The 14,691-nt window shown below is 27.7% G+C and overlaps 1 protein-coding gene across 1 annotated transcript in view; it reads left to right on the top strand.

The window, feature by feature from the left end:
* The window catches only part of Pgant2 (polypeptide N-acetylgalactosaminyltransferase 2), a 272,840-nt gene that overhangs the window by 240,864 nt on the left and 17,285 nt on the right, over positions 1-14,691 (top strand). Inside the window, exon 3 of the mRNA XM_067053287.1 lies at positions 642-740. Within this exon, the coding sequence (XP_066909388.1) occupies positions 642-740 (99 nt within the window). The remainder of the gene's footprint in view (positions 1-641; positions 741-14,691) is intronic.

Here is a 14,691-nt window from a genome sequence, read left to right as displayed (position 1 = left end):
ATTGATTATATTGGAAATCCAATTATTATCTCAGGACAGTTTTTAAATAATAGAACTGTTGGTCTTAAAATATTAATAGTTACATAATTAGCTATATTTCAAGATTTAGGATTAAATGTAATTTTTTTTTTTTTTCAACATGCGTGTCAAGGATGACTACGCACGATAAAGCTTAAGAAGTGAATGGAATTTGATGAAACTTATAACCAAACCTTGACAAAAATAATATTCAACTTCTCTCCAAATTAGGAAAAGCCGTTTTCGAAATTTAGGGGGCCCGAAAATACTTTTACACATACGTAAACGAAAGTTGTTTATTGCATTTGATTTGTTCGATTAGGGACCAACTTAATACTAACCCGCACAATATCTTAAAATTCTTGAAATCGATTATGTTTGTTTAAAAATTTGATTCGAGGTACCCTACTTGATATATAAAATGTAAAATATGTTTTATAAAAATATTCGTTTTTATAGACATTTTTTTTCATTTCTCAAATGAATACTAGAATTACCTACCTTCGTTAGTGAGGAAGGAGAAAAATATTTATTTATAATAATTAATTTATTAATTTTTATTTATATGGACTTGGATATTGCAATTCTTGTAGAGAACTAATCTATATTTCCTGATCCCACAGATGCAAGTCGAGAAGTTACAAGAAGGACTTACCTCAAACGAGCGTCATCATCACCTTCCATAACGAAGCGAGGTCCACGCTGCTCAGGACTGTTGTCAGGTAAATGTTTATTTATTACATAATTTATTATTATATTAAATTTTTATTTTATGTTTTAATAATAAATCCCACACAAGACTAAAAAGACTGGGAACTGTTCGTCGATTCCGTAACAGTCGAAATCGACGAAGTTTCCTTATTACATTCTTACTAGGCAAATGATCCAAGCTTCCAATCAATCGCAGAAGCCTCATTTACATGACCAAAATAAGACCTATTTGGCTTTGCGGGAGTGAACTTTAGTGAACTTTTGAGTTTAGTAATACTCCTTACATTTTCTCATAAGATCCTCAATGTGCCATAGGTAGCATATAGGGCCAGAACCAGATACCAATCCTTCCATGATAAGCTCTCTAACCTCCCAAACCCACTAGTGGTTAGGAACTAGTTGTTCCCTCTTCAATACATGATAATGCTTCAAGGCGCCTGAAAAGAATATGGTCCCTAAACCTTATACTCCAAAAATGATATTGAAATTCTACTGTTGGGTATATTCTCTTCAAGATTGTATCATGCAATTGTGATGTAACTCACATCACATTTACTTTTTGTATATTTATTTAATATATTTATATAAGGCGCTATGGTACTAACTCCAAGGACCTGGCTTCGAATCCAGCTAGGCTTAATATTTATTTATTCCGTTAATGTAGCCGTGAGTCAACCCTGTGGAGGCATTCTCCTCACCCAGCCTCTATAAAGTGGAATTGAGAAAAAATTGGAGGTTAAGCGTGATCTTGAATAAATCGTCTCCTGGCATATTCCGTTTAAGCAATATTTTCTTACAAAGTACTGGAACAAAAGAAAAAAACATGAAACTATTTTTATTTATTTATTAAACTAACTATGCAACGTGTTAAAATATGGCAGGTGCTACATGCTAGTAAGTATTTTGCTTTTCTTCTATAATCATTTTTTCAACCTGCTAGCATACTAGTTTACAGTTTGAATTTTTAATGACGCATCAAAGTTCTAAATCATATACATTTTTGGAGAAGTAATAATTCTGTCTTAGAACAAACTGACTTAAAACGTTTTATCATTACATTCATCGATTAGAAATCTTAAAAAATAAATATGGAAATTATATGAATTATTCTTTTTTATCCTATGTTTTGTTATGTTATGTTTGAAATATTGTAGAAGTATGGTACTAAAAATTAGATTGTGTATTAATCGAGTACTACCTTTAGTACTTAACTGAAGTCTTATCGGTAACTTTCATGACAGGTATTTCAAAGACAGGTTTTATCTAAGTCTAATTAACTCAATAAATACATTCCTCCTTTAAATATTTATTTATAATATGATTCTGATTTTTAAAAAAAATTGGAATTTATTAAAAAAATAAATAAAATAAAAATGTTATGCTATTTCTCCCTAGAGAAACACCTAGAAAATAATTAGTTGGTACATTTTATAATTAATAAAACTAAAAATTCCTAATGTAGGCAGATCTGCGCTTTTATCCTGAAGCTTAAATGACGTTCATTCCATTTTTTAGATTCAACGCCTCTTAAGACAAGAGCATGAAACCTTCTTAAATTCATAATATTTCAAATTGGCCGAAATTCCACGAAGTTACGAAATTTAGCCTGTTAAATAAAATTGACATTTTTTATCAAGATCTTTAAGAAAGTAATGTTATGTCTTTCTTGTTATTTCCTCACAATTAAGAGCTAAGACTGGAGCTAAGAAATGTGAAAAATAGATTCACTGTTATATAGCTGTGTTCTTTGAATCAAAAGAGTGACTAAGCTTACTCTCCTTCAAAGCAAAAGTGAAGCCAAAAATCCAACATCCATGGAGCTTAGTAGTTGAGGTTAATAGGAATGCCCGCCATTGAAATCTAAACTGCAACTGAAGGCTGCCAGTGCTTGATTCCTTCTCTTTCTCTGCCACGCCCCTGGTCCATCATGAGGCCCCGCCTTCATGGCTTCACTTTTCCTACCAGCTTACCCCCTCCATTATACTCCTTTCTAAAAGCTTTCAATTGTTAACGTTGCTATATCAGTAAAACTTGACCCATTCAGTGTGAGAATCAAATAAAATTAATTATTATGAATTTAATGAAGAGAGGAATACATTTTAAATTGCTTTACAACAATATTTGATACGTTACATGATTATAGTAATGGTCTTGACATCTCAGTTGCTTTGACCCGAGCGTTTGAGCTGTTCAAAGGCCAATTGTCACATGAGGACTTGGAGACCGCTTAACCTGCACATATGCCGCGAATTAATTCTGCTACTTGGATTCGTTTCATCCCACGAATCCTCTTCGATATTAATTTAATTATATTTTTCTGTTATAAATGTAGTTGGATTTTTTGTTATTGTGTAGCTTTTATGATAATTTTCCAATAAACTTTGTAATTTCACTTTAAACAGACATTTGTTAATTACTGCTTTTCTGAACGATTAACTAATTGGTCACTAAGCCCTTTGTAGATTTACTGTTATTTGTAGTTTTAATCTTGTTTTGACATTTATATGTTTTATTGGTAATATTTGTAAATCTATTAATATTCTTTTTAATCTTTCAGTCTAAAGAGATTAAGAATAAACTAGAACTACTTCTCGATTTTAAGAACACCATGGACTCGTGTATCGATTTATTGTAACCAATCGGATTTCTAATATACTTATATGTTTTCGGTAGGAGCAGAAAATGAAAAATTTTAAGAACTCGAGGTCTCGTATTGATTTATATATTCGTAACTTCTCTTTAACATGTTATGATACCTTTATATGTATTTTGGAAGTGCCAAAAATTAAAATGCTAGGCGTTCGCATATCGATTTATTTTAACTTTTTGAATTTATTAGTGGGCTAGTAAAATTTTTTGGAGACGCAGAAAAAGAAAACGCTATCCATTTTAAGGTCCCATGCTTGAATAAATTGTTAATCGATTTATTTAAACTTTTTTCGGATTTTTAATATTTTAGGATTTCCGTTAATAACGTCTGGAAGAGATATATGTTAAAAATGCTTTCGCTTTTAACATTTTTTAATTCTATTTGTACAATTACTAAACTTTTATATAATCGATATCATTCCTCATTTTCTATACTTCCGATAGCATATAAAGGGACCCTTATTTATTATGAATCCGAAAAGTTAAAATAAATCCATTGGCGAACGCGCGATCTTAAAATTTCAGCATTCTCTGTCAATGTATTGATTACAGACATTTCAAATTCTTTCTTCTTTATAACCTCTATAATAGAGTAAAAAAAAAAATTAAAATTTTCATTAAGACGCCCTTTAATTTTTAATCTAATCTCTGAAAAAGGTTTACTATAATTTTGAGGGTTTTAAATTTAATTTTATGAGCTGCTACCTTAAAATTATTATTTTTTTTTTTCAGAACTGTCTCAGATTTTAAATATTTTTTGTGTATTCTTAATGCCTATTAAATACCTTACAAGAACACTTTTTACTATAATAATTTTTCAAAATTGCGGAATTTCACAATCTGTTAAAATTTCACCTTGTTTTGTATTACAAAAATGCTCATAGTTTTACTACAGACTATGCTAGAGAGATACTTTATGACTTATCATGATGCTTATTGTTATGGAATTTAAAATTTTAAAAAATCGATTTTGAAAAAATACTCATGTAAAAGATATTCAAAAATATATTCATAATGTATTTAGCTGATACAACTAACACAAAGTATTATGAAAATTTCATATGTGCTGCTGGAAGAATAAATTAATTATTATTCTAAGTTTTAAAATTTGATATAAACGTAAGAAAAAATTCTGCTTTAATAATTTTTAAATAAAAAATGACATTTTTCATTCTTTTAGAAGGTATTAGTTTTTTATATTTATTTTTTTTAATTAAAAAAAACCTGTTTATAGCCATCGTGGCTCTATAGTGTTGTCCGTACCGTTAACGATTCACTCCCTCGAAATCCCGTTCTGGGATTGTTAAGGCCTGGCTCGTTCAATTAAGAAATGAAAGAAACTCTACGTGCCGGTAGGCCAGCCCCGAGGAGTTGGAGTTTTAAGAGCCCTCAGTAAATATATCTTTTTTCATGACAATTTACTCTGATACAGCTGGCGGAACATTACTTTATTACATTTCTTGCTAAGCTAAAATTATCTTTACTACATGTAACGGTCTATTTGTAATTGTTTTTATTGCAAGAACCATAAATACCATAAAAATTTTAGCTGTGTGTCTCAAACCCGTTCCACAATACGCGACTCTCTATTTAAGTTTTAATTGATCATAAAGGTGAATTTTACTATTTCGATTAAATGTGATTTTAAAAGTTCTGTGAGAGAAGACAAATTTTGTATTTTAATTGTATCATGATTATTTGAATAAGTTCCATATGGGCTTGGACCCATTGTGGAAGTCTTCATCAAGACTGTTAAAGGTAATGTAGGTAGACTGTGAAAGGTAATGGACAAGATCCAAGAGACAGAATGATAGTTGAATTTGTCATAAATGGTCGAAACGTTGGTAATAAATAAATAGTTATCAACTTTAATTTATGCGTGTTAATCATATGTATGGAATATATCATGATGATTATTGTTTGGTTATTTTATAGAATGTATTATAACGTGATTAAACTTTTCTTATGATATTATTTATATATTAAATAAATCGATAAATAAATATGATTCTATTAAGAAGTGCCGTCCGTCCTGAGAACGGTTTTAGTCACCCTCTCCCTCTTCCTTCTCCATCTCTCTCTCTCCTTTTCTTGCCTCTCTTAACCTACAATTTATTTATTACCCCTTTTATTTATCGTTTAATGTTAACGCCCAATTTGTAAGTCATTATTAAGCCTGTAACCACAAATTCTCAATTGATATTTAATAGTTATATGGAAATGGAGTAGGTGCTGTACAATACCAGTTCTTAATCATAAATTTTCTTTTGATATAATTTACAAATAGATATCTTTGGCGTTGATGACCGGTAGGTTTTACTCTTTAATTTCTGAATAAACAAACAAATAGACACAGGGTAGAGGTTTACAATAACTCATACCCATTACAGACGCACCAAGATCTCTTATTTTAGTCTTGGAAATAAAAAAAAAATAAAAAAAAAATGCCTAAGAGTGGCTCTGAATTTTTCGTATATTTTTTGGATTTGGATTGACATTAAAAATCTGAATTTGCGACTACTTCGACAGGCAAACCAATTTGAACCAATAGACAAAACATAAAATTAAACTTTGAACTAATTCAGAATAAAGATTAAATACTGAGGAGGATTTCTAACTATACCAATCTGGTATAGTAGCAGTATCTATGATATTTTCCAAAATAAAGTAACAAAATTATGATATCATGTTTTTTTATTATAAAAAATAAACAAAAAAAATACTTATAAGAACTAACCTACATTTTCGGTATGGATTTTCTTCGTTTTCTGGGTTCTATAGATTTTTTAAAAAAATTTATTTATGACATGATAATCAGGTAAAGGGTATTAAAAAAATACTAAGTAATGATATAGTGTTAATTGCATGCTGACGTTTCGCTATGCTTTGCTAACGTTCTGAGCATTTCCTTTGTGGAACTTGTTTCGTCAAGCGTACATGTTCAAATTTAAATTAGAAAAAAAAATCAAATCGAATATTACACGTTTAGAAAATGGAGACGTAGCGTCATCTTGCAATTATTAAATAATTAAGTAACTTATGGTTTAAGATAAACATGTCAGTTACTCTTAAAAAATCTGATATATAAAAACTTGGTATTTTTAGGTTTCCCGAGGGGTAAATAACCAATATTGATTTTTTTCCTGCCAAAAATACAACAGTAAACAAACAAACAAAACCGTATACATATGAATGCGACCGGGAGATCAGAGGGTTTCGTTTTTTTCCTATTCGAATTTCTGCCTCTATTTTTTTTTTTTTTTGTATTTACCCATTGCTTATTATTGCGAACAACGGGATCTGATTATTTATTTTGAATTAGCAAAATTATTGGAAGATTTTTTTTTTTAATTTGTCATTCAAGCCCTGTTAAAATATTTCAATGAGGATGAGAGCTACCTGATATTAAATATCCTTAATTGTACGTTGATTTTCCGAGTTTAATCAAAATCATTTTTATTAAGCTGTTTTTAAGAAAATCCTATAAAAATGTAAAATCGATCCTCTAAAGCGGCACTTCGGATTGGCCGATTTTAACGCAAAGGCTGCTATCAGCCTTCCACACGCATGTCCTAAATAAATAATTTCAGTTTTTTACGACTTTTCATTTTTGATCTTGACTGTTCATACAGACTATTTGGCTAGACTTTATTATTTCGACTCATGTGACCTCAAAACGTACATTTCAATCAAAATTTTGCACGATCATAATAATTCCCCTTACTATGTACCCATATAACTTAAATTAAAAATGAAATAGATAAAATTAAGTTTTGAGGATAATCCCAGAAATATGATTAAATGTGTCTATAAATCGAGTGAGTTGTTATGAGAAAATACATTGGATGTATAAATGAATAATTCAACATAAATTAACTGTTTGTAAAATTTAATTAAAAATAAAATTGAATATATATTTTTTTTAGTCCTTTTATTCTAATTAGTTTTATCAAAAGTGTCATCTTGGTCCTTTGAGGAAAAACCCAAGCCCTTTTGGAGGAAGGGCTTTCCTCATCTAATTAACCATTAAAATAAGAAATTACAAACCGGGAGGCGTAAGCCATTGAATATTCAGTTTAATTCAAGAAAATTGTTGAAGGATTTGCATTAATTTTATTTTACTTGATCCTCGATATTAAAGTTCACACTACATTTGAATTTTATTGTCAATATTGACAGACAATGGAGATGATTTCAGGTAGGAATTTAATTCGACAAAAAGACAAAAAACAAGAAATGTGTATCGACTTGTCTGTGGTTATAGTGGTTACATTTTATTTTTTAAGTATCGGTGCATGAACATTCCTTAAAATAAGTATATTAAAAATGGACATCTAAGTTGAAAAAAAAAATTGGATAAAATTATATTTCAACTTCTTGATCAAAACCAAGGGATTTTTAAACTTAAAAACATATAGTTATTATAAAAGAAAAAAATAATCTAATAATCAGAGGTAAACCTATAACCCCCCCCCTCCCTGAATTTAAGCAGATAATTCACATCATCAGTTTTTTGTAAAATCACAATTTATTTCTGACATATCCAACAATTCTCAGGAAATTTATTTACCTATAATAACCATAAGCTGTATATAATATTAAAAAACTGAAATAAAATATGAAGGATTATGAAAGGGATAAAATGGAGTGAAAATTAAATCATTGATATTGTTTTTTAATTAAATTAATAAAACAATTCTATTATTAATATATAAAATAATAAATATTGAATTTAACTATTCGCTTACATTCAATTTTTGTTGAAAAACATTCCAACAGGAAAGAATTATTTTAAACTAGGAAATATTTTATAAGTAAATAATTATATTATTAAGTATTAATTAAAATATGTTAATGAAGTCAAGAATCACTTCCCTTGATTTATTTTATATATAAATAAAAACTTTTGGTATAGTTTTATTTTGAAACATTGATCATTTTAGTATCACTTCGGTCCTATTTAAGAAAAAAAATGGTAATTTTCATACAATTATCTGACACCATAGTCATAATATAAATTTTTGGATTATTTAATTTGTGTCGAAATGTTCAAATATTATATATATTTTTTTCTTTAAAAGGAAAAACACTCATTTTCACTTCTTTATTTAATTACTGGGCGACATTTTGAACATTTGTCCATAATCAGAATAATGTCTCTTTCAGGGATTTGTTTTGATTTTTAATTTTTAAAAATGTCATTCAATTTTTATATTCGTAGATTTCTATCAACTTTTTCCTCTCTTTAATTGAACTGTCAAAAAGGATATAAGTTAATTCATTCGTACTTTTTACTAAACGCTGACCATTTGTTTTAATAATACTATAATAATGTTATTATAATATAATACAGCTATAAACTTATCAGAAAATAATACAATAATAATGTTTTTATTATATTATAGAATAATAAAGTTATCATTGAATGAATCCAAATTAAATTGGCCATATATCTAAAATATATATATAGATTTAAGTCCAAACTAGCCTTCATCAAATTAATTAATTGGATGTAGTATCAATATTTTTAATTATTTATTTCTCTCTTTTTGATGATCTCAATTGCTGGTGATTATTGAAATGCTTACCCATCAAATATTAAAAATTAACCTGAATGAACGAAGATTTAGGAAAAATAGAATTTTCCTAAATATTGGTTAGTACTTCCTGGAGTAGTTTGTTAAGTATAATTTATTTTGTTACTACGCTGTTAGAATTGTTTAAAAGTTACCTAATGTTTTTATGACCTAGGGCCGAAACAACAATGTAAATGTATAATATGTTAAAATAAAGCATTCTTTAAAGTTTTTATTAATATATATAAAATAATTTGATGTTAAGTTATTAACTCTTGTATAATCTATTTTAATTAATTCTATACATTTACAGAACATTTTTAAATTTAAGATAACTTTTTCATGCCGGACTGTTTTTAAATAAAATTATATATATGTATGCGAATGGTTAAATTAAATATTTATAATTCTATTCCATAATTTTAGAACGATTTTAGTAGTAATAAAGAATTAAATATTGATTTAATCTTCTTTTTTATTTACTTCATATTTAAATTTTATCTTATTTATTTATCTATATATATACATCCATATACACACACACACAATAATTACTGTTTATTGCAAACCTTCGATCATTTTCTAAATTTCCATTCATACAAGAGACAAAAAAAATAGTGAAAAAAGAATGTGGAATGCAAACTTTCCAATTTCCAATATTGTTTCATGGGCAATATCCCAGGACAATTTTTGCCAACCAACCATAAGCAAATGTATTCGACAATTTTCCATTCTCCAATCACCTTCTTTTTCTTTTTTAACCGATATGACCTCGTTTTGTATCGACGGTTATATTGTTACGTTTTGTATCCTGATAGTTTAGGAATGGAGGACAAATAACATTACTAAAGCTGAGATTATAATAGATGGAAATTTCATCGGAGATATAAAAATGGCATGTTCTTCGAGTATAAAAAGTTTTCGGAATATGTAATTAAATATAATTAATTATTTAACAGGTTGTAAGGACCCTTTGCAGTGTACTCCAACCACATGATTTGTCTCCTAGTTCCTTTATTTTTAACTGTTATCAACTATTTGTCAAACCATCATAGTAATGAAACCTAATTTTTAAATATATTGAGTCACAGTTACAAGTCGAGTTTAATACATCATAAATAAAGAAAACATTTTATTTATTTTATTATACAACTAATTATTCCGTTTTCCATACTGTTGGTTTTTTAAATGTTCGGGGCTAAAAATATAGATAAAAAGTTATAGCTAATAGATAAAAAAAAAAAAAGTGTCAGGAATAATAATATTTTAATACTTTTAATTCGTGTAACTTCACAATAAAATTTGAAATTGTTTGATTTTTAATATTCTGAGTTTTTCTGCTCTCACAGAAGTCTTAAATGTATACTTGAGTTTCCTTAGAGATGAATTAAATAAATAAATGAAATAAATAGAAGATGAATTCACTAGTTAAATTGAACATTATTGAAATAGTGTTTTATTTTTTTTTTAAATTTTAAAATGAAAAAAGTTTAGTTAGCACCACTGTCTTAAATTTATTAAAAATATCTCAGATTAATTTTACCCTTCCCCATGGCTGTCACCATGGAAGATTAAAATCGCTAAAAAATAATAAATAATCTGGAATAAAAAAGTTTTCTTTCCTCTTTGAAAATACTATTAAAATAGCAATATTTCTTTTTTCAAATTAATATAAGAACATTTTTCCGGTACATAAAAGTACAGTAAAATTTAACCAGGCAAATACATTTTTTTTACTACATAATTTTAGTTTCGTTTTTGATATAGATTATTAACATACATACTTGATTATTTAGATGTTAAAAAGATCTTAAAATGTGTTATTCTATTGGAAACACAGATTCGAATTTCGGAACATTGCAATGTATATCTTTCCCTCCTAGCTTTTTCTTCTCGTTCACTATAATTTTTTGGCCATACTCAGAACTTTGGCGTCATTGGAGTAATCTTATGCCTTAAGGACTGAGTTAACCCACCACCCACCACAAGAAAAGATTATAAAAAAAGAAAAAAAATAATTTATAGGAAATAACACTGAAACAAATAGTGGATTTTATGTTTTTGAGTGTGGTATGTTGAGAATCTTATCTGGTCTACTCTTTAGCCCTGCAAAGGTATTCTTTAAAAATAAAATTCTTTTTTTATCTAATTAAATTTCCATTATTGGCTTTATTTGTGCTAAACCCTTTGTAAAAGCCATTATTTATATATAATTATATAAATATTTTTTATAATAAGATTTTTTATTACTTATATAATATAAATTTAATGACAATTGGCCGACCTAACGGTGTTAACAATTAATTGTTACTTGAGTAAATATCGCGGCGCCAGACCACTAGACCATCACGACGTGGCTGCTTGAAACCTTGCCTAGCAGTTTGTGTTTAAGGCGCTTTTTTTAATGACATGCGATCGTATCAGTCCCAAAACTCGTTAAGCAACATCCAAATTTTTTACAGAAAGTGAAAAAGTTGTTTATAGTACTCATTGATCGATTTAAATTTAGAATTTTAATATCAAAGTTCATCCTGAATCCAAATTTATTACTATTAAAAAAGATACCTTATGATTTATGATTTGTTAGTGGATTTTTTTGTCTTATTTTTTTATTATATGCAATGTTTCTGATATTTATTTAAAACTTGTAAATATGTATATAAAAATTCCTTCTTGTTAGTTATCTTTAGTTCGTATTTTTTTTTCTTTTTCATTTATTTGAAGTTAGTTTTTTATATTTATATTGATTTAATTTTGTTTGCTACTTTTTTATCTTTACATTTAAAGCAGATTATTGTTGGACGTCTATAGTATTTATTTAAGCGTTTTTTGCTTATATTAACATTAGTTGGTTTTTTCAATTCATTATTATTAGATATATTTTAGGATGTTTTATGTTTTATTTTTTACTCTTTACTCTAAGGCACTATAGCCCATTTGCAATACCTGTTATATTGTTCTTAAAGGACATATCCCAAAATAAATTAAAAATATTATTATTAATATTTCAGAATTTCACACTAACCTGGCTTATACCAGAAATATTCATCTTGAGCTTAAGCTTAATTTTTAAACTATAATTAAAAATATTCTAACAATAATCACTGTGTGAAGGAGAAATGCTTTCTGCTCTTTTTCCAATACTTTTTCAGGCATTTTCAAATTCTGGGCTGAGCGGATGGTATCGTAGGGGATTAGGCTGTTCCCAAGATATTCTCAGCGGATATAACTTTTATGTGCTCCAGGTTATAAAATTGCCGAAGTTCTTAGCATAAATCATGATATTTCCTTATATCATCCTTATTATTATTTTATCTTTCTTTATTATTATATTTAGTACCTAATAATAAAAAAACGACTTAATACTCTTGAAAAATACGTAATAATTTAATGAGTTTTGCAAGCTTAAGTTAGTGCGAGTACTAAAAACTTTGATGCCATGACTTTGATCCAAGTTGAATCAAATGTTTATAACGAATTTTACATCATTACAGGATTTTGAAACTTTATATTAAAGATTTAGACTTTCCCTCCCTAATATTGGATCCATGGTAACTCACCTAGTTTGTTAAAAATGTAGAAAAAAAATCATGCTAAATTCTCGAATTTGTTGTATTTAACGAATTTAGTGATTGGAGGACTCATATAAGTCCTTGATGATTCATCAAATAAATACCTTAGTTATAAGAATCAATCTAATTAGTCAAAAAAAATCAAAATAAAATTACCTAAATGATTAAATGTCAGTTGTTTGTTTAAGTGATTATATTTTATATAGGTTTTTTTTTTTTTTTTTTTTTTTTTTTTTTTTTAAATTGCGCTGACAGACAACCATTCCCCTTATTAAAAATAGAAACCTTTTTATTAATTTTTTTTGGTATGATTTTAGTTAATAAAATTGTAAAAACGCTAAGATTTCGTCAACGATTTTCTATTAGTTTGCTGTGTTTAACGCCGCTCCAATTGAGTGATTAAAACAAAGGGGTAACACATTGCTGATAGAAATCCCTTGTAAAAAGGAACAAATAGAAACAAAGCTTGTGTTCATTTGTAGGTCCAAGGAGAAACCCCTGTCGGAACCTGTTTCAAATAAATTCTAACTTGGAGAGTAAAAATTTATCTGTTGGTTCCTGTGGAACTAGATTAGCCCTATAAATGGAAGCTATCTGTCTTTAGGCACCCTGCTTCTCCTAAAGGAGTTCGATACTCAAGTATTTCTGATAAACCTATACGGTACCTTTTGGCTATTCGTTTGATATATAATTTAATATTTAATATGTAATATTCTTTATACTTACTCATTTAATTTATATAAAATTATTAGACCTCTTTAAATCATTATTGGTAGGCGTAATTAATACGTTAGAACAGGGGTGGCCAAGTTTTCGAGGTATAGGCTCATGAAGAAAATAAATTCCGTACATGCGTTACCTAAAAAATTTGATTATGTATAAATTGTACTACTTGTTCGTAAATATGAAAAAGTTGTTATAAAGCTGAACAGTATGGCTGATAATTTTATTTCACTTTTTTTTGGGCCAGGAAAATCTACCTTGAAAAAATAATATGATTTACTCTTTGCTGATCTCTCAATAGCTCGCTGGAGTAGAAATCGTACTGAAATATAGATATACGGCTTATCTGCATACGTAAAAAACAACAATAATTATTTAAAGGACCAAAAAACTCACATCCAGGGGAATTAAAAGAACAAGTCAATTTAATTATAATAAATAAACTGAGGTGATATATATTGTTAAAAAGTTTAGTATAATAACTTTCCCTTACCACCCTGGAAGGCGAAGATTTTAAAAAGTAAACTTTTTATTTTTTGGTTACTATAAAAATTTGTATTTTGAGGTACGAAAAACGAATAGTTTTACATTGATATACATAGTTTATCAGAATTTTATTGAACCGTTATTGAGAATATCGAGAAAATGTGAAAAATCGATTGTTTAAAGAGGCATTTTTGCACAATCGATTTTATCGAAAAAGTTACGGTAACATCCCACGCATGTAGCTATCTTATAAAGGCATAATTTCAGTTTCATTTGACTTTGTTTTCGATCTTGGCTGTTCACACTCATGTCAACTATAAAAATATTCTTAGAACTTCATTAAACGCACGTTGTAATGTAATGTAATCAATAAATTTTAGATCTAAAGTAAAGGGTTGAGTTTTTCCGTTACAGTTAATTGTTTGTATGGCTACTTTCTATGAAGTTTTAATGTAATGTATGCTCCTGGACTATAATTTTAATTAATAATATAAAAGGAATTGTAATTTATTTATAAAAATAAAAAAGTTTGGAAATAATTAGTAATAATATCTTTTTAAAATCCAGAATTAAAAAAAAAAATTATAAACCTTGAGTAGAGGGCTGTATTTTTCAGTTATAGTCTACTTTTTATAAGACTTATTACGAAGCTTTGCTGAAAGTTTTAGTTTGATTTAAACAACTTTTTACGTGTCTCTTTCTGGATTATAAGTTTAATTTAAAATTAAAAACCTTATAAAGTCACCCGTCCTGGAAGATTTGCTTTAGAAACTTTCTAACTCCAATTTTACAGGTTAGGAGAAAAACTTATTCTTATTAACAGAATAAACATACTAAGCAACTAAATCAGCAGTTGCACTTAGTATAATTTTATTAATAAATTGTGCAACAAAGTAATATTAAATGATATAAACACCATTTAATACCATATACCTGCTTCACTGCTTATATATATA

This window comes from Halyomorpha halys, unplaced genomic scaffold, assembly GCF_000696795.3.
Source record: "Halyomorpha halys isolate HHAL.00 unplaced genomic scaffold, Hhal_1.1 Scaffold261.1, whole genome shotgun sequence".
NCBI classification, from domain to species: Eukaryota; Metazoa; Arthropoda; class Insecta; order Hemiptera; family Pentatomidae; genus Halyomorpha; species Halyomorpha halys.
This window is presented reverse-complemented; position numbering and strand designations above follow the sequence as displayed.